General features: G+C 40.7%; 2 protein-coding genes across 3 annotated transcripts in view; one reads left to right on the top strand and one right to left on the bottom strand.

Annotated features, from left to right (window-relative positions):
* The first annotated feature begins 488 nt into the window (after positions 1-488).
* tmem259 (transmembrane protein 259) lies at positions 489-12,801 on the top strand. 2 transcript variants are annotated; one of them, XM_060878753.1, is made up of 11 exons: positions 489-1,482; positions 2,140-2,436; positions 3,064-3,172; positions 4,753-4,863; positions 6,922-7,044; positions 7,141-7,241; positions 7,576-7,633; positions 8,200-8,283; positions 8,623-8,755; positions 9,985-10,084; positions 10,273-12,801. In XM_060878753.1, exons 1-11 carry the CDS (start codon positions 1,264-1,266, stop codon positions 10,879-10,881), a joined length of 1,944 nt encoding a protein of 647 aa, XP_060734736.1. In that variant the 5' UTR covers positions 489-1,263; the 3' UTR covers positions 10,882-12,801. The 2 variants fall into 2 exon arrangements, with proteins under 2 accessions (XP_060734736.1, XP_060734728.1); XM_060878745.1 differs by having other exon boundaries at positions 3,064-3,226.
* Positions 12,802-14,183: 1,382 nt separating this feature from the next.
* grin3bb (glutamate receptor, ionotropic, N-methyl-D-aspartate 3Bb) overlaps positions 14,184-21,182 on the bottom strand; it is a 58,597-nt gene continuing 51,598 nt past the window's right edge. The window contains exons 7-9 of the mRNA XM_060878735.1: positions 16,567-16,731; positions 15,336-15,403; positions 14,184-15,171 (exon numbers count right to left, since the gene is read on the bottom strand). Of these exons, the coding sequence (XP_060734718.1) occupies positions 14,631-15,171; positions 15,336-15,403; positions 16,567-16,731 (774 nt within the window). The 3' untranslated portion in view covers positions 14,184-14,630. The remainder of the gene's footprint in view (positions 15,172-15,335; positions 15,404-16,566; positions 16,732-21,182) is intronic.

Genomic DNA, 21,182 nt, shown 5'->3' with positions numbered 1-21,182 from the left:
TAGTGCTTCCACATTCTAATACTGATGCAGAGAGGGTATTTTCTAATGCTGATGCCGAGGGGGTGGGGGGGTGGGGGTGTTTGCAGTGGTTGCCTGAGTTCAATGCTAAATTAAACAAAAATTTTGTTCGTACATCACTGAAATATAAGAGGAATAAAACATTCTGGGACATGCTAATATAAGAAAATAATCAACTTTCACAGTAGTAACGCATCACACCTCTCTGTCGTTGATTATTTTCCTGTAACAGCATATCCTGAACGGTTTTATTTCTCACTCGTGCCTTTATCTGGGTTTAAATCAGCTGTAAATGATCTGTCAGATGTTACAGTCGCTCAATAGATAATTAAAAATGGATTGTTTTGTGTAAATCGTTGTAGTATTCGACACATCATGCTATAGGAAGATGATGACATCCGTGTGTTTGGTCAGCCAGAACACAGGTGACGCTGTAGTTTAGAGATCGACTTGATCTGGTTTGTGTGACACCTTCTTTTTACAAGTACGCCTAAAAGCTTGTGTAAACAGGAGAAGCGAATGGGAGTTACTGTAGTTGTTCGTCGAAAAGGGATTATCGTGTGGGATTATATGTGTTAGTTGTACGAGTTTTAAATGGAGCTAGAGGTTAAAAGCACAACATACGGGTCCTGTGGTGGTTATAGCTACTAACTGACCCACACGTCACAGCAGCTGGAGTTCGTGCGGCTAACCTGTTAGTTAGCGGTGTTAGCATAGCGAAACCGTAGCTCTGATATCAGCCTTTTACTCAGTATTATATCTGCCTGCGCCTTATTTATTTGACTACATTACGCCGAAATAGAAAATAGAGAAGAAAAAAAGCGTACAATGTTAGCTACTAGTGCTAAGCTTGTTAGCTTGCTAGCTAGGCGAACTTGACCAGCTAAGGTACAACAGTGCTGCGTTAGCAACCGGAATAAAAGCGCGTGACATGGTAAACAACAAACTTGTCAAGTTTATTTATTTCCTCTAACCATCAGCTCCGAAGCCATATCACGGGACATGTATAGGTAGATAGTGAGCAGTGTAGCCTTAACCAAAGGCCGTGTGATTTTAAAGAAACAATTGAATATAAAATCAACGCAGAAAGCTACAAGCTAATTAACGTCACGAGTCTAAGATACACGTCGTGGTTTGTGGTCTGATTTGGTGGTGTGTGTGTGTGTGTGTGTTGGCGCAGCTGCATTACTACCCCATGACCCAAACTGGAAGTTCTGTTCATCCAGCTGTGCCACCGGAATAACAATGTCGGACAATCAGGGTAACCTGAACAACAATAACGTGCCTCTGAACAACAACAATGGCGCGGCGAACCGACTCCGAAACCCGAACGTGAATCAGAACCCACTCATCAATGTGCGGGATCGACTCTTTCACGCGCTCTTCTTTAAGATGGCAGTCACTTACTCCAGACTGTTTCCTCCATCTTTCCGGCGGGTTTTCGAGTTCTTCGTCCTTCTGAAGGTGAGATTTGCTTTGCACCTTTCTCATATCCCTAAATCTACTGTTTGTACTTGATGATGAATCAGTGAAACCGTCGCCGGAGACGATTATGCAGAATGCACCAACAAATCATAACCCTTGAGCCTAAAACCTTGATTTCTATTATTCTCATGTTGTTTTTCCACAATGAGTATATACTGTATACTCAAAAAGTATACTCATAATAATATATAAAATATGGCAAAAAAACTCTTCCTTTATCAGTAAAATACCAGATGAGTCAGTTGATGTTTAAGTCTAGAATGATTGACAGCTGAACGTTAGGAAGCCCTGCCCCTTCACCAACTTATTCTTGTTGCACCGACTTTTTCCTGAACATACAGTGACCTTGCTTTATATCATGGGAAATGGAATTTACGTTCATACATATAAAATAAAATCTGTCAGCATATGTCTGACTTGCCTGATGTTAGACAAGCATGTATGTGTGTGTGATGTTGAAAATTGTCCAAGATCTCACTTCTCTGGCCAAAAGAGAGGAAAAATCCCTGTCTACATCTTAATTTGTTTTTCGGTTGTCTGGTGTTTACCATAAAACCATGTGAACACACACTTTCTACCTTGAGGAAGTGATTTATGAAAGCACTATATTAAAAATGTATTTACTCCCATTTCCAGGCCTTGTTTGTTCTCTTCATTCTGGCCTACATCCACATCGCCTTTTCTCGTTCTCCTATTAACTGCTTGGAGCACGTTCGTGAGAAGTGGCCACGCGATGGGATCCTGCGTGTGGAGATCCAGCGCAATTCCAGTCGTGCACCAATATTTCTGCAGTTCTACGAGACTGAGGGATTTCAGGGGCTTGTCAAAGAGCCAAACGGGGACACGGAGGACATCAGCCGAATTCCAGTTCACCAAGAGGACGAGGACGAAGAGGAGATGACGGTTGACATGTTCGACAACAGCTCTGTGAGGGTCAGTGTCTGGAAATACACTCATTAAATTCAGTTAGAAGTTGCAGTAGCCATCGTCTCTTTACCCAGGATTGTGGCAGTCTTGAATAATAAAACAAACCTTGTCGGGTTTAATTACAGTAACTATTTCATTTTTATTTAAACTAGCTACAGAAAACTTTGATGTGGATGGTGATCATTCTACATCTTTATGTAAATGGAAGTAAACCAGTAGCTTGTGCATAAGTATTTTCCCTTTTTATTACTTGTGTGCAGTTGTGTTTACTGCATTATATATTACAATTTTTGAGTGCTATTGGTCTCTTATTTCCCCCATTCAAAGGTCATTCAAATAGCACTTCGGCATTTTTCTTTGTCGTTCTAGATGCATCAACAATACACTGCACTTCAATTCTGGCACACACATTTATAGTATTGGTTAAAAGACATTAAAAGTCTCCATCAGTTCATATTAATAATTCATTTAGTTGATTGTCAACTAATTGTTCCATTCCTAATAATTACACAATACAGCAGATGCCCTAGAGGCTAATGATGGGTCTTTGTATTGATGGGTCTTTGCACAGATAGCAAACCATGTTTTTGTTTGTTTGCAAATACATTTTTGGTGAATTATGTTCTCTTGCAGTTCGAGCTAGACATTGAACCACAACTGAAGCCTTTGGTGAGCAATGGTGCCCAAGGCTCAGGCTCGAATGACACCCAGGACCTTTCCTTCACCCAGGCGCCCTCTAAAGGTATGCAGCCGCTGAGGGAGACTGTCTCCGAGATTGAGATGCTTACGAGAGCAGGTAAAGCTCAACATGTCTAATGCTTTTTCCCTGGCCCCACAGACATCCTGCTGCAATCCTCTTTCTTCCTGTGCTGTGATCTCATGCTCCCTTTCCTCACTCACCTCCCTTCATCCACTCCTGCCTGCAATGCCCTCACCCCTTTGTTCACTCACACCCCCCAGCCCGAAGTCCCATTCTCTCTCGGTCTCCCTCGTTCTCGAGCCGACGCATGTCACTGATTGGCGCTAGAAGTATAAACCTCAGGAAACTGCTTGGACTTGCAGCTTTTCTGAGATGACATGTTTGAGCTCCTGACGTTTTTGTACGATAGTATCAACTGTCTGTTCTGTCACTACGGGTTGTGTATAGTTCTTGATTGTAACTGGCTCATCCAAAAGCCCACAGAAATTTGGATTAGTTTAGTATTATGTCATAATAGATCTTATCTCAGATTTTATCACACTGCAGGTGAACAATTTTTGATGTTGTTTTAGGTGAGCGATGCCTTGGTATTCTACTTTCCTCACAAGCCTCTTATCAGCACTGGAACAAAAAATGTTTGTGTGTGTAATAGAGAAGAGGCACTGTTGACGGGCTAAAATACATTCCTGCAGAACAGGCCTGGCCTCCAGCAAGAGCTGCACTTTCTAAAGCACCGAGCTGCTGATTTGTAGTCAACACTCCCACACTTATACTCTCACTTATATTTCATGGATATGACTGGTGGGTTCACTAAAGAAGACAGGCCTTAAGAATTTATGTGTCCAGACATCTTAAAATAGGCCAAGATCAGATCTAGTTTTCCCAGTGACTGGCATGCACTCTGATCCACGTTTCTCTACATGCACTCACATCATGCACTAGAGAGATGCCACTCAATCTAGTGTGTATTAGTCATTGTTTCAAAGGATTTCTTAAAGTATTTTTTTATGTAGCATAGAATCCAATTTCTTAACAATAAGTGATCGAAACAATTTGTGTCCTTGGTATTTTAAGATGAATTCTGTTCGAGTTCAAACTGATCATCAAATTCAATAAAGATCAATGATAAAAATGTACGATCGGTCCTTTATTAATCATCATGCACCGTATAGTAAAGATATTTGATTCAGTTAGTTAATGTAGAACACTACATTATTCGATCGTCTTTAACGTATATATCTCGTGTGTCATCACACACATCAGAGTTAGGAATAAATTCCAAAAGGAGTCGATTTACTGATTTGAAGCACTGAAAATGAAGAGCTTTGGATTTGATTCCCGAATCAAACAACGATACACCTGATGATTCACACATCTTGAATGTAGCCTTCGGGTTTGTATTTCTGGAAATATGTTTAAAATAAATGTTGGACAACTCAATAAATGCTATTATTTTACAAATATTTAAGATGGGATGCTATAATCTATTTGATTGTACATTTTTATATGGTTTTGTTAGGTGCCTGTTTCCTTTCCAGGTCTTATATTCACATAGAACAAGTGTATTGTGTGCACATATTGTAGTGTGAGGATGTGATGGGTTTGTGTTTTTCTGTCTGCAGTGTGGCCTCAAGAGGAATACATCGTAGAGTATTCCCTAGAGTACGGGTTCCTGCGTCTGTCTCAAACCACTCGACAACGTCTTAACATTCCCGTTATGGTGGTTACCCTGGGTGAGTTACACACAACACAGTAATAAACCTTGAGGATTCACCACAATGGCTCATTGTTGCTCACAATTTAATTGGCACAAGCATTAATCTGCCGTGCAATAAAAATGACGCTTATGTGCTTACGAGCGAATTGTTTGAGGGCCTGTAATCAGCGTGGTGTATAGGAGAGCTAGGATCATCCTCAACCATACTTTTGATACTCTTAGATATTTTAAAATAATGGACGGAGATTCACATGAAGATACGGTTCAAGAGTGCGCTCACATATATTTAAAAGTTATTTTCAACCTTAAACCACCAAGCATATACCACAGTCTATAACATTTTCTCAGTGAAGTGGATTATAATGTAAACCGTAAGCCTCTTTTAATCTGATCTTGGCTCTATTTCTGAATCTTGGATGTAAACACATATATTGGCAGATTGCAAGTGGCTTCTGCAGGCATCAGGTTATTCCTTCCTTGGTACACCAATAAGTCATTATCTCTGGCTGCCACACAAACGTAAAGTGGCTAGAGGGTGAAAGTTACAGCCAGCTGCATAGACAAGAAACAGCACACATGGTAAATTCTGCTAGAGGAAAAAAAAAAACTCTCTTGACATGTAATCGGTGCCACAATAGCACTGAAAAGAAACAATACAAATTCTAGGGTGATGTTAGCTTATAAAATTTAGGAAGAGTTTACATAACGTTTAGTTAGAAACATAGCGTCCAATCCTTAAACCTTTTATCATTTATACATTATATGTTTAGCAGAAATACAATTAAATAAGAACAAGTATTTAAGCAACAAGTATTCCTTAGCGATAAAAGTATCTAGAGCCCAAAGTTATTTTGGGAGATGTATATCATTATCAAATGACTCATCTGGCTGCTTGTTCGTGTCCCTAGTAAGTAGCACTAATATAATGATATAAGGCAACTCATTTGTATCAGCGGAACCACAATGGTAAAGCACCAGTAATGAAAACAGCCCTTTATTACGAACAACTGGAAACATACTCATTCATGCAGTTGTGTAATCAGCCAACGGTGCAGCAGAAGTGCCGTGCATCAGATCATGCAGAAACGTCCCAGCAACTTTGGGTAATTCTCACATCAACCATGAGAGTGGAGAACAAATATAACTGCTGAGCAAGGTCATTAGAGAACGGCCAGGCTGGTTTGAGCTGCAAGGCAGGATATAGTAGCTGTTTACAAACATAGTGAGCAGAAAAGCATCTCAGCAGGAACAAAAGATTCACCAAATATGATCAGGAAAGGAAAGAATGCTGAGACTGCAGTGTGCACTGAAAAGGTTAAGACTGGTGATGAGTATAGATTAATGTGGACGCACACAGATGGGCACTAACAACACAAGCCCCAGGATCCAACCTGATTGCGTCAACAGTCCAGGCTGGTGGAGGTGGTGTAATGATGTAGGTAATGATTTGAGCACATTTTGGGTTTTTTATTACTACCAATCAGTCATCACTTGAATGCCACAGACTATTTGAGTTTTGCTGCTGATTATGTAAAGCCCATGGACACAATTTACCATATTATAATAGCATAATAATGCAACAGTCGTCTCAAAAGACTGTTTCATGAACATGACAATGGGTTCAGGAGTTCAGTGACCTTTGGGATGTGGTAGAACAGGAGATTCACAGCATGAAGGTGCACCTAAAAATGTGCAGGAATTGCGTGATGCAATCATGTCAACATGGAACAGAATCTCAAAGGGATGTTTCAAATGCTCTGGGGAATCCATGCCATTGAGTATTGAGATTAAATTGTTCCTAATAAAGTGCTCAGTGAGTGGTGGAGTTCTTTTTTAATAGGTTACATCAGAAAAAGGAAACTTTCTTTTTGGTTAACACAAATAATAATAATAAGAATATTACTTTAATGTTCACCTGATTGTTTAGAAGCTCTTATGTAGTCATACCAGGACACCAGGTTTGGGCTGCACCGTTTTTTTTTTTTTGTTTTTTTGTTTTTGTTTTTAAATAAAAAATAAATGTAAATAAATTTCTCAACATGTCACTTGAGTACTTTTGATGACATGTTTACAGACCCAGTAAAGGACCAGTGTTTTGGAGACGGTTTTAGCCGTTTCCTCTTGGACGAGTTCCTCGGCTATGATGACATACTGATGTCCAGTGTTAAAGCTTTAGCAGAAAATGAGGAAAATAAAGGTACATACATGACATGTTCTGTTTATTTATATATATAGTGCATTCATGCTTGTTTTGTATCTAAACTATGTGCGTGTTTGTGTTGTGTATGTTTAGGATTCTTGAGGAATGTGGTATCAGGAGAACATTACCGTTTTGTTAGTATGTGGATGGCACGTACCTCCTACCTGGCTGCCTTTGTAATAATGGTGATTTTTGTAAGTTCCAACGTTGCACTTATAGTGACCAAAGATAAAGTTGGTCAAAGACCTTAGATCAGCGGTGTCCAATATTATCTGGAAAGGGCCGGTGTAGGTGCAGGTTTTCATTCCAACCAAGCAGAAGCCACACCAGAGTCTACTAAAAGCCAAGAACAGCTGATTAAACAGGTGGAATCAGGTGTGGCTTCTGCTTGGTTGGAATGAAAACCTGCACCCACACCGGCCCTTTGCGGATAAGATCGCACACCTCTGCCTTAGATGAATTTAATTACATTTATACAGATTTGGACTTTCTCTTTATTAGTTTAACCCTTTCTTCCATCTTCTACAGACATTGTCTGTGTCCATGCTGCTCCGTTATTCCCACCACCAGATCTTTGTTTTCATAGGTAAGCTCAAAGACACTGCCCTAGGCTCTCGCCAATTACATATTCATTACGTGATCAAAAATATCTGGACACCTGACCAACACACCCATAAGTGACTCTTCCACAAAATTGGAAACCCACAGTTGTCTAGAATGTCTTTTTATGCTGCAGCATTTTTATTTCCCTTCACTGGAACTAAGGGGCTCAAACTTGTTCCAAAATGACAAGGCTCCTGTGCACAAAGCAAGGTGTATGTAATCATGGTTTGTTAAGGTTGGAGCCTTGTCTTTAAACCCTTAGCCTTGGAATGCTAACTTTATCCCAGGCCTCCTCACCAACATCAATATCAGTGTGTGATCCCACTAATGCCCTCGTGGGTGAACGATTACAAACTGGGACAACAAAGGGACGACATCTGGAATGGGATATCCAAAAAAAAAAAAAAAGCAGCACATGACTGTGTTGGTCAGTTGACCAAATACTTTTGGCCATATTATTTGTTACCGTAGTGGGAAAAGCATACATTTAATATGTTGACAAACACTTGCACTTGCTTAACAATGCTTTTCCATTTGTTCTGTGTGCAGTGGATCTCCTGCAGATGCTAGAGATGAACATGACCATTGCATTCCCAGCTGCTCCTCTTCTTACTGTAATCTTGGCTCTCGTTGGTAGGTGCTACTTGTCGTGTGGTTGTAGGTTGTAGCACCAGCATGTATCACATTTACTAAACACACGCTGCACTGTTTACAACCTGATCGTGACAGACATCGGTGAGGGTCTATATTTGTAGGTGCATGTGGAATTTACAGAACCTGTATAAATCTAGACACCATATTCTGTTATGATCCTCTTATTCGTCCAAGAACGTTCTACTAAATAGTTTAATATTGTTGTAGTGGTTTTAGCGTCATCCACACCGCTGTAGAGAAGTAGATGTTATGAAATATAATTAGATTGGGTCAGATATTTTAACCTGATGACACCATGTATCTCTGTCACATCCACAGGAATGGAAGCCATCATGTCTGAGTTTTTCAACGACACAACTACAGCATTCTATATCATCCTCATCGTGTGGTTGGCGGATCAGTACGACGCCATCTGCTGCCACACCAACACGAGCAAGCGCCATTGGCTCAGGTACTGCACGAGTCTTCTTCAATCTCTGTTTTTAAGGCTACAAACCCACTGATTTGTACTGTTCTTAGTATACATACATACATCATACATACATCAAACTTGGTTGTCAAAGACTCCTCATGCTTAAAGGTGGGGTCTCCGTTGTTTGAGAAATGCTTCAGAAAACTGCGTTAGGCCGACAAACTAAACAAAAATCAAAACAAATGTGTAGCCAATGAGCAGAAAGGGGCGTGTGTGATGGCATGTGTGACATTAGCAGAAAGCGGTTTTAACATTGACACGGAGGATAAAAACTAAGAAAGAAAGCGAAGAAAGGCTTACGATAAGGCAAGAAGTAGGACCGTGTTAATATAGGATCAGCTTTCCAGCGCTGGAGCGGGAAGTTGGCCGCATATTCACAGATTGGAGTTTCCCGAGTCAATAACTCCTGAGCTAAACGCTGTTACTACACAAATAGCACCTCTTTTCTATCAAAGTAATGTAGAGACGCAGCTACAACCGCGTTTTGCTAGTAACAGCGTTTAGCTCAGGAGTTATTGACTCGGGAAACTCCAATCTGTGAATATGCGGCCAACTTTACTTAAGACCCCGAGGTTGCTTTTTTCCTTCTCGATAGGTGAGTAACGTTGGTTTTGCTTTGTTTCACAGAACTAATATATGCCGTCCTTTGCATAATTATGCTTGTGTGTCATTTTTGCTTGTTTTTTATCTGCAATCGTATTGTTCTTTCCTTCAGCTATGATAGATGCATTTCTTTCCAGTAGTTGGCTGGGTTACGTATGTATCTGTGGGTGGAGCTATCAATACAGGGGTGGGACCCATTTGGGTTAGGGGCGTGTTTGTTTTGGTGATTTTATATGTCAACATTGGCTTTTAAACATCGGAGACCCCACCTTTAAGGTAGAGCACTGTGTCCTGGGACCTTTAATATATCAAGTACAGGATTATAGATCTTTAGAATAGTCAAGAAACATCACAATGATTGTATCCAAGGATTTTGTTTCCAGTGGAGGATTAGACAACATTGACTACTCAAGTACCATATCATTTTACCCCACCAAACAGGCTTCAAGATTCAGTTTAAACCAAAGAACAAATGAAATGAAAGCTTCTTAAGTAAGACAGCAAAGATTTTAAGCACATGTGACTTCCATTAAGATCAAAATCGCATCAGTAAAAGATATTGTGATTATCATTACTCAAGGTCTGCTCTTGTGTTGTTATTCCAGGTTCTTTTATCTCTACCATTTTGCATTCTATGCGTACCATTACCGCTTTAATGGGCAGTATAGCAGCCTGGCTCTTGTCACGTCTTGGCTCTTCATTCAGGTAAGCTTGTTTTTTCAAGCTTTTATAGTGTGCTGACTAGCAAATTAGGCTATTAAAAATAAGACAGCACTGGTACCTGTGTCATTTTGGGTCATGCATCAAAGTACTGGGTACATGAATATATCTCTCAATCTGAATTTCAGCTATTTCCCTCATGCTTATTGCTTTGCATTGTTTTTCCTTCCCAGCACTCCATGATCTACTTTTTCCATCACTATGAGCTGCCAGCCATCCTGCAGCAGATCCGCATCCAGGAAATGCTGCTGCAGAACCAGCAAGCTGCTCAGGGCAACCAGACGGCATTGCAGGACAACCTCAACAACAACACCACAACTAATGCTGTGGCACATGCTGGCAGGCCAGCTCCAGCCGGCTCAGTCATTGCCAATGGCCAGGAGCGCCAGTCACCCCTGGTCCAGCCACAGGCTGAAGCTTCTAATGGCCTGCCTTCTCCCGCACCAAGTGATCAGGATTGGATGTCTGAGACGGCAGCCATCATCACAGACGCCATAATCACGGAGGCACTGTCAGCCCCGCTACTTGAGACTACAGCATCCACTACAGGCATCAGTGTGGCAAGGAGTCCAGATACAGCAGGAGAGAGTCAAGAGAGAAGCGAAATGTCAGCTGGACCCAAAGAAGTAGGAGGGAACGATGAGGGAGGAGCAACTCCTCACGTCACAAACTGCAGAGAAGCAGAGGTGGACAAAACAGACACGTGTCAGTGGGACGCCAAAAAAGAGAGCGAGAGTCACACTGAGGCAGCAACAGCTGGCCCTCACTCCGCCCCATCCTGAGCTCAACTCTCACTCGGGTTCAGGTCCAAACCCCATAATTCCACCTTTTTACCTCTTCAACTAGCAGCAGCAACAGAGCTTTTCACCCCAAATGCATCCGTAAAGCGTCAAGGAGGAAGATGATCACCAAAAGCGATGGAATGTGATGTAATCACAGCCTAGAAAGGAGTGGGGGAAGAGTAAATGTTTTCTTTTCTTAAGGACTTGAAGTGAAAATGGATGCGTCTTGAATTCCTTTTGAAAATACACCACATACGGGGGTGTGATTAATTAGAGAGCAATCGTTTTTTGTTTTTTGTTACGTTTTGGTTCGTTTTTTTTAAAAAGACGATTGATTTAATGATTGGTTTCTTTAAACACTGGGTGTGTTTGTATACAATAATATGTTTAACAATGATAGAACTGCTAACGGCATATCGGGAGTCATTCAGAGCTCAGCATCAACCCGCGTTATCCAGAAGGAACGTCTCATCTTTATCGCATCTGATAATTCATGCCAAATAGCGATTAATCTTTTGATTGGATTTGAGTTTTTGAGGTATAATGGTTCTTATGCAGTAGCAGACGACCCAGTATGAAGTTGAAACCAAGCTCTCACCTGGAAGTAGTTTACCTTGTGAAAGTATAGTCTTAGTCCACGATGCCTTGAAGATTTGTTGTATTTTAAGTGCTTTTTGGAGACTGCATTTAGGTGTCAAGGACTTATTTTTGAACTCCTTTATTAAGGGAAAAAAAAAATCTATTTGGAAAAGATTTAGTCTTTATAATTTCATTATGAATCTGGTTCAGTCTGTTTCTGTGCAATTCCAAGAAAATCTGTAAAGGTGTCCTGGTGAATCCTGTCTGGTTAGAGAGCAAGTCTTGTAATTTGTGCTGATATGTCCTCTATATTTAGGGGTACAGATATTATGTTAAGGCTATTAATTCCTTCAGCTTTGGTCCTTCAGTTCAGGGTGTTTCATTTGTGTGCTTTGACAATGGTCGCCTTTAGCATGTGGTACTCTGAACCTGTTAAATAGTGCTATAAAGTTATTACCATGGCGCTAAAGTCTACTCAGAGGGAACATCTTAATGCGCTTGATCTTGTTTTGTTGCTCTTTGCGTATGTGTATGTATGTGTCGTGTTAGAAAAAGCAGCCATACGAATGGGTCCATTTTTCCCAACAAAACCCATTACGTCAAATAGTAACTCTAATATGGAATGTAGGAGCACAGAAATAGTGAAACTTTTTTGTTACTCCCTTACTGCAAGGCCTACAAGACAGAGTTCAATGTTTAACAGTGAGCAAGACACAAGGTCACAAAAGAGCAGGAGTCATTATGTTAGTGTCAGTTAGACAAAAGCAAGCGTTGTCAGAGAAAAGTGAATATTTTATGCACAAAAAAATAGATCAGGAAGCAGAATAAGTAGAGTTTGGAGTATGCTTTATAGAACATGCCTAGCATGACCGATAAAACCAACTGAAAGAGTTGATTGTTTGAGAACAACAGACTTTATTCTGTCAGATAGACTAAGCTTAAGGTGTTAGCAGATTGTCTCTATCTTTGGCTGAGAGAAGACTGGAAGTGCAATTTCCTTGGCAGGGTTTCATTTAAAGGCTATGCAACAAAATGACAAGGTAAACGTCAGTGGCTCTGGGAAGATTGTTTTATCCAAAACGTGTGCAATAAGTCAAGTCAGTTTGAGAGAGATTTTCAGCACGAGTGCGCCACAAATGAGCTTTTATGATTGATTTTCTATTTTTTTTTTCCTGTGCCTATTTGCCTTTGTGTCATAATGCAAGACGACGAGTTTCTATCCGTTCATCATAGACGACGAAAACCCACAGTTCTGTGATGAACTCTGTTTGCTCTTTCATGCAGTTGTATTTAAATGTTAAAAATGAAATGCATAAACAGACAAAAGGATTTTCCACTCCACATGGTTACTTGTGGTTACTTCGCTTTGTTATTTACTTTCAGAACTGAACTCTGTTCATAAATAATGCGCCAAACAATATAAGACCGGTTATTGGAGGCTTTACAGTATTTGTACCAGCATTTGGTGCTGTAATGTCTCCTACCTAGATATTTATGAAACATACAATTTACTGGAGTCTACCGTCTGCATATGCAGTGGAAATGGTCCACTAATAGCTCAGTGTAAGGACAGTAGAACACCTAAAATCCCAACTGCATTGATTAGACATGCAAAATCTACTTAACATATATATTTTTTATATTGTCACTTCATTTTAATTCGCCAGCACAAACAAAAACCGGAGAAACTAACATATTTTAGAAATGTAAAGATTATTTGTAATGCTTGGATATAAATCTTTTGCAGTCAGCCTGAAGTCTGGAACCCATTGATATATCACCAAATGCTAAGTTTCCTCCCTCAAGTTCCTCTGCCAGGTTTTACGCCCTTCGTTTGCCACTTGTTTGTGGGTTTATCAGTTCTTCGGTTTTGTCTTCAGTAATCAAAAAGCGAGCTCAGTTTGGTTGAGGTCCATTTAAAAATCGTTCCGTTTCTTTGCCTTCGTTGTAGTTTTGGGTCATCGTCTATCTGTACTGTGAAGTGCCGTCCTATCTGTTATGTAGCATTTGACTGAATCTGAGCAGAAGGTTCAGCAGTCACATCATCACTTAAACACCAGTACCTACCTGTGCTTATACCCCTTTCGTCTTGTTTCTAGCAAAGTCTAATCTGACCTTTCTGAGTATTACCACTGGTTTCCATCTTGATGTACTATAAGCCCTCTGTACAGTATTTACATTCATGAAGTCTCTTGATTTGTAGACTTGATGATACTCCAACCTCCTCGATGGTGTTTTCTGTGATTATTCACTTTAGATTTCTTTTGAGCTTTATGGACCCCTGAGGGCCTCACTTTGGGGACAATATGGTAGGATTTCAGATTTATGTAGGAAAATTTTATCAAGTTATCACTCAGTTAAGCAGGTGTAGTTGTATAAACACACCGAATGCTGTCGGCTTATTTTGGAGGAAAGCCGGCTAGAGTTACCTTCAGGTTTCAAATTACTAACATGATGATAGTGGAATTGTACAGAAAACTTTGCACACATCACCTCTGGTAACGGTAACAAAACAAATGCAATTTTACAACCTCAGAGTCATCACAACTTTCCCCTTTAAAAGAATTCATAATTAACAAATCCTCATTAGCCATTCTTATATTGGATTTTATTTGTGAAAAACATCCAGGCCCAATTAACAATACTATAATTCCAGGTCAAATACTGCATAACTGAACAAAACATTTAAAACCCACCAAATGTTTTTTTTTTTTTTTGCTTGACTACTGACAGAATTTTGGTCTTGGTTTCAAATCCCAAGCCGGTACTCCAATGAACCCCAAAACCACATCATCTGCAGAGAGGGGCATGTAGAAATCCTGTGCATACTCTCCACACAAGAGGAGACATGAGAGAGCCATGCTGATGTGTCCTGCCTTATATCCAGAGAGCGTTGGATGTCTTTAGGCCTGAGCTGCATGGCTAATTTTCACTTTCTGGTCTTCATGATAGAGTGCTGGAGATTTGAATTACTTACGGGGAAAAAAAAAAAATCCGTCCCGTCGCTGTTCTCATGAGCATAACAGTGCTTGGAGCCTGATGATGCCGTAGCATGAGGACTGCAGCAGACTCTAGGCATCAGTAAAAGCCTGTGGATTGATATCAAAAACCGGATGCCTTGAGTCGTTCATTGCGTTGTTCCCCTTGGAGCCGTGTTGAAAGCGGCAGCATCACCTTTTCTCTTCCAGATCTTTGACGAGGGAGCGGCAAATCGTGGCCGTTACTGTGGGCGGCCCCTCCTGGGTCAGTGGAATCGTGGCAGCAGCGGCACGTTCTTTGGCGAGAGCAGTCTGAAGTTGGGCCCGGCGTGCCAAAGCATCCCTCAGCTGACTGCGGATCTCCTCGATCTTCTCCTGCAGCTCCTCTAGCTCTCCATCTTTGGGAGGGTCTATTGCTTGTGGCGGAGCAGATGGGAGTGGCTGTAGTGGAACTGGTCCGCCATTTTCACACACTCTAGGTACCTGACTTCCACCGGGTGCAGATCCAGAACCGGGTCTGGCTCCGGACGCAGACCCAGAAGTGCCCTGGCCACCCTCTGCGACTACGCGTGCAAGGAGGCGGCGTGTGTTCAGTGTCTCCAGGTTAAAGTGAACCCTCTTGTTGTCCTTGAGGTCTTTGACTGCCTGGCTGCTCTCGTTATTCCACTTGGCGAAGGATCCTGGTGCCGGAGGTGGTGGAGGTTGTGCTGGCTGGGACTTCTGAATATTACAGCTGTGCAGAATTATTCAAATTAGTAACAGCATTAGAAAGTGACATTAGGATACATTATTAACAATAATCAGTATTAAAAAATGTCATGATATAAGATCAGGAGCGACACAAGAATGAATTAAATGAGGTCCTAAAGTTAGATTTCCACATTAAAATGTTGATACCTTTTCTCTGCGTTGGCTCTCTGGCGTTTTACGTCCTCATAAGTCATGTTCAGTGCTCGGTGAATTTTCTGTAATATAACAAGCAATTATCTCAAAGAAATGAAAACGTTCGGCTCTGAAAATCAATAAGACTTGAGAGAATTGTTCATTTATCTTCAGCAAGCACTTTATCCTGGTCAAGGTTGCGGTGGATCTGGAGCCTATCCCAGGAACACCAAGGCAGAAATACAACCTGGATGGATGTTAGACTGATGCAGGGGGACACCCACTCACTCACCCTCCCACACATTTACACCTAGAGACAGAATATTCTAGAATACTCTGTCCACTTACTGACACACTTTTGAGTGAAATGTAGGCCTTTTTAAAATAACATCAATTACTAATAACAGTATTATTAAATGTGCTTTGAATAGGTCTTTCTCCTCACTCGGTGCCATGCAGGTCTCCGCGTTAATATTTCTAAAAAAGGGTCACAATCATTTCCATTTAATTTCTATACTGTTTATCATATACAGGGTCACAGTGAGCCAGCAAACAAAGCACAAGGGGTCACCCTGGAAGGCACAATTGCTGTATGGGCAATTAAGAGATGCTATCCAGCCTATAACATGTCTTTTGATTTGACTGGAGGAGGAAACCTCCAAAGCAAAGGTAGTACATGTTGATCACCATTATCACCATCACTTTTCAACCACCAGATGGCCCTGTTTTTCTTTGAGTGCTCATGTTTGCATGTAAAAACATATTTCATACATTTCATAGTTATTTGCAGATTGTTACCTTCTCAGGACAGCACAAAATCTATACAAAATGAACTAATGAATTATACTTCATTAAAAGTTGTGCAATGATTTTTCTATGAACAAGCAACGGAACTTGGCTATTAAACTCTTCTAAGGATAATATAAATAATGCAATACATTTTTACACGGATAAAAAGCCTTCTGTTATCCTGATGATTTTAATGAATGAATCTAATTAATGACTCTATGAATGTGTTAGCAGTTAGTTAGATCACTCAAATCTCTGGCTTCACATCATTAATCACAGATTCCTTTTCCTGGAGCTGGAGAACACCCTGAGTGTTTTCTTTCCTCTTAACACATCTCCATTAATCAGCTAACTAACAGAGTCACAGTGGGAGTATGAGAGCAAGGAAGATGTTCAAATTTGCAGAACAGAGGGAACTGGGATTAAAGCCTTTGAGTCTTAGTATTTGGTGTCTCACCTGGCTGGTATGGAGCCAGTACTTGAACTTCTGCCGTCGTCGGATACGAGGCAGAACCAATCGGTAGAAGGCGTGTTCACCTGCGAGAGTGAGTAACGCCCCAGTCACGCCAACACACAGCAAGACAAACAGCCCTGAGAAATGCTGGATACCCATCTGCAGTGTCTACGGGGAGAAAGAATCACACACAACGGTTTTAACAATGGACAGGTTCCAAAGCTTTACACAAATAAATATTTTTTCCCTAATGAGGAAGCCAGAGTTAACAGTGGTGAGAAAAAACTCCCTGAGACAATATCTACATCTAGGCATTTGGATTTGACTCCCTTATCCAAAGCAACTTATGTCTTTTATCTCGTTTATACAACTGAGCAATTGAGGGTCAAACTTATGACCTTCTGATCACTAGTCCAACACCTTAACCACTAAGCTGTCTTGGACAGGGACCAGGCTCAAAAGGGAATCCGTCCTCATCTGGGTGACATCAGAGAGTGCGATTATAAATCATTTCCCTTCTGTAACTATAGAGACAAGTCCAGTTGTGTTACCACATTAAGTAGTTCCTATTATTACTAGTACTATCAGTACTACTTAGTACTGTTATTTTGTATCAGAATCATAGGAACTATTAAAGTAATAAAATCTTTAATGCTCATATTAATAAGATGCACAAAAACTCCTGGTTACACAATTGCACTAGACTACAGTTGTGTTCAAAATTATTCAACCCCCAATGCTGTAAATGGTTTTAGGGAATTTAGTGTACATTTGTAATTGTATTCAGAATGAAATCCTACAAGGACTTCTTAAAGAACCATATGCAACTAAAATGACATCAATTAGTTTTGTAATACAGTAGTAAATGTTTCTTTTGTGAATTCTTCATTGACATAATTATTCAACCCCTTAAAGACTACCACTCTGAAGAACAGAGGTTCAATGAAGTGTTTTCAATCAGGTATTGAAAACACCTGTGGATATCAGGGAGCAGCAATAAAGCCTAATAAGCACCAATTAGGCAGCTTTAAAATGACTGTGATACTCAGCTCCTTCTAGACATTTACTGGTGTGGTTACAAACATGGTGAGGTCAAGAGAATGGTCCAGGAAGACAAGAGAACAGGTGATTACTCTTCACAGGAAGGGCAATGGCTATAAGAAGATTGCAAAGATGTTAAACATACCAAGAGACACCATAGGAAGCATCATTCGCAAATTCAAGGCAAAGGGCACTGTTGAAACGCTACCTGGTCGTGGCAGAAAGAAGATGCTGACTTCGACTGCTGTGCGCTACCTGAAGCGTAGAGTGGAGAAAAGTCCCCGTGTGACTGCTGAGGAACTGAGAAAAGATTTGTCAGATGTGGGTACTGAAGTTTCTGCTCAGACAATACGGCGCACCCTGCGTAATGAAGGCCTCCATGCCAGAACTCCCAGGCGCACCCCCTTGCTGTCCCCAAAGAATAAGAAGAGTCGACTGCAGTATGCCAAAAGTCATGTGGACAAACCACAGAAGTTTTGGGATAGTGTTCTGTGGACTGATGAAACAAAATTAGAACTGTTTGGGCCCATGGATCAACGCTATGTTTGGAGGAGGAAGAACAAGAAAAGAACACCTTGCCTACTGTGAAGCATGGCGGGGGGTCAATCATGCTTTGGGGCTGTTTTGCTTCTGCAGGTACTGGGAAGCTTCAGCGTGTGCAAGGTACCATGAATTCTCTTCAGTACCAGAAGATATTGGATGACAATGTGATGCAGTCCGTCACAAACCTGAGGCTTGGAAGACGTTGGACCTTTCAACAGGACAATGATCCCAAGCATACCTCCAAGTCCACTAGAGCATGGTTGCAGATTAAAGGCTGGAACATTTTGAAGTGGCCATCGCAGTCACCAGACTTAAATCCGATTGAGAACCTCTGGTGGGACTTAAAGAAAGCAGTTGCAGTGCGCAAGCCTAAGAATGTGACTGAACTGGAGGCTTTTGCCCATGATGAATGGGCGAAAATACCCGTAGATCGCTGCAAGACACTTGTGTCAAGCTATGCTTCACGTTTAAAAGCTGTTATAACTGTAAAAGGATGTTGTACTAAGTACTAAGATTGAATGTCACTTGGGGGTTGAATAAAACTGATAATGATGTGAGCTCAGAAAAGACATTTGTGGTTATTTCATTATAAATGTTATGTTATATTTGTCTGACCTACATGTGCCTCTTTGATTTAATTGTAAGCAGGATGACTGAATGATCATAATCAATGTCAAACCGACCAAAACAATCAATTTCAGTGGGGGTTGAATAATTTTGAACACAACTGTATATAGTGTAGTTATAGAAAGGAGAGTCTGGTTCTTGTCAAGGTTTCATCCTCGTCATCAGAGAGTTTTTGCTCACCACTGATGCCTCTGGTTCGGTTATAAGAAAGCAAATTATTGACATTGTTAAAATGTCTACAAGCTAAAGCACTTAAACAGCACTTGAATAAAATAATACACATCACTTATATGAAACAGTAAACAGAGATAAACAACAAACCTCAAACCACACATTTTTATTACCATTAATTGCCCCTTTGGGTACAATAAAGAATAGCTCACTCTAATCTGGTGTTGCAACTATTACAGCATCATGTATACAATGTCTACAACCATGCAGATATAGATTATGAGCTTCGGGTGTGAAGATTTCAGAAAATGCTGATCTCCTGGGATTTCCACATGACAGTGTCTAGAGTTTTAACAGAATGCTGCAAAAAAAGTAAATCAAGTGAGTCTCAGTTTTGTTTGTGGAAATGTAGTATTGAGTGAGAGGTCAGAATAAAGGCCAGATTTTTTAGACCACAAGGATACAATAACGCAAATAATCACTGTTTACATCCGTACCCGAAGCTGCAGACTTCCATGATATTACTGCCAAACAATTGGCTGATTAAATAATTGTATAAGCTTTATAGGTGTTCCTAATAAAGCGCTCGACAATAACGCCATGTGATCAATCACAATCATACATCAGTTACTGATAAAAAAGGGCAAGAATGAAATAAATCTATACAAATGCTCCATGAATTTCTGAACATTCATGCCAGTTTTGTGAGAGAAAAGCTGAAGAATGAAAGCGAAGTCTGGAAGGCTTTTGTGCAGTAGTCGTCCTGAGCCCTATGTGTCTTGTCTCTGTCAGAGCTATGACACCTCAAATCCCTTTGAAATGGCCCCTTTGAAGTATCAATGTCATACCCCAGACACACAGTAGGGGGCATTGTATTTCTTCCAGTCTCAGGGCAGCTAAGGTCTCATCTGGAACATGGCAGCCAGGATGGTTTTCAGGATTCATGGCAAATATGTACCGCATCCTCTCACCAGCGTCTTTGGGGGAGAATGGATCGTACTGACTAAAACTTAGTATAAAAAAATATAGATATATTTTCTAGTTGCAATTAAAGTCGTGATGATGTGTGAGTTTTCAAGTCGCTTCTGTAAATGTCAAGTCAAGTCAGGTCAAGAAGCTTTTATTGTCATTTCAACCATATATAGCTGTTGCAATACACAGTGAAATGAGACAATGTTTCTCCAGGATCAAGGTGCTACATAAAACAAACACAGCGCTAAGGACTTAGTAAGTCATAGCCACATAAAGTGCAACTGTGCAACCTGGTGCAAACAGTGCAGGACAAGACAAACAAGACAAACAAGACAGTGCAAACAAAAAGTTACAAGACAATACACAAAAGACAATAAACAGAAACAGCACCGACCAGTGTAAATACTGTATGTAAATATTCAATGTTCAAACAATTTTTCATGCAGTAATACTAGAATGAACACAGTTTCTTAGCAGCAGGTCCATGAGATAATGTATAGAATTGTGCAAAAACAGCAAAGACTGAAATATTGTATACTATGTGCAAAACAACTGAGATATTGTACAGTATGTGCAAAACGTAAGAATGTAAGAATGTCTGGCATTTTTGTGGAAATGTGGTGGCTGGCTGCTCAATGTGCTCGGGTACTGATCAGAAGGTTGAGGTTCAAGCCTCCAAACTGCCAAGCTATCAACGTTGGGTCCCTGCGCAACGGCCTTAGCCCCACCTGCTCCAGGGACACTGTACCATGGCTGACCCTGTGCAACATTTTGTTGATCAGAGGATCAGGGTTTAAATCTTAGCACTGCCAAGCTGCCACTGTTGGGCCCTTGAGCAAGACCCTTAACCCTCTCTGTTCCAGAAGCGCTGTATCATGGCTGACCGTGCATTCTGACCCCAACTCCAAAGGTAGGATATGCGAAGAAAGAATTTCACTGTGCTGTAATGTATATGTGCCAAAATAAAAGATTCTATTCTTTTCAAAAATACACCCTAATTGGGATGCCAGCATGCTTTTGGAAGGTAGGAGAGGGAACCGGAGAACCCGGAGGAAACCCACGCCTACACAGGAAGGATGTGCTAAACTCTGCACAGGGAGCAACCCACACAAAAAAGCAAAAAAAAAACCCTGAAGCAATACGGAGGCAAAGCTACTCAATTTACATCTACATGGAGAAAATACTTTTTGTGGTGACGTCATGTAAACTGATATGAAAACAATCAAGAGAACTATTCTCTTGAAAACTCAAGAGAATTATTAAAA

This window comes from Tachysurus vachellii, chromosome 1 (assembly GCF_030014155.1).
Source record: "Tachysurus vachellii isolate PV-2020 chromosome 1, HZAU_Pvac_v1, whole genome shotgun sequence".
In the NCBI taxonomy this organism is placed as follows: Eukaryota; Metazoa; Chordata; class Actinopteri; order Siluriformes; family Bagridae; genus Tachysurus; species Tachysurus vachellii.
This window is presented reverse-complemented; position numbering and strand designations above follow the sequence as displayed.

What these genes read in the sequence shown, in the direction of transcription:
- tmem259 (XM_060878745.1), top strand. Translation starts at nt 1,264, where the DNA reads ATGTCGGACAATCAGGGTAACCTGAACAACAATAACGTGCCTCTGAAC. An exon ending in CGTTATGGTGGTTACCCTGG is followed by an intron (nt 4,864 to 6,921) that starts GTGAGTTACACA and finishes ACATGTTTACAG; the next exon opens with ACCCAGTAAAGGACCAGTGT. An exon ending in TTGTAATAATGGTGATTTTT is followed by an intron (nt 7,242 to 7,575) that starts GTAAGTTCCAAC and finishes CATCTTCTACAG; the next exon opens with ACATTGTCTGTGTCCATGCT.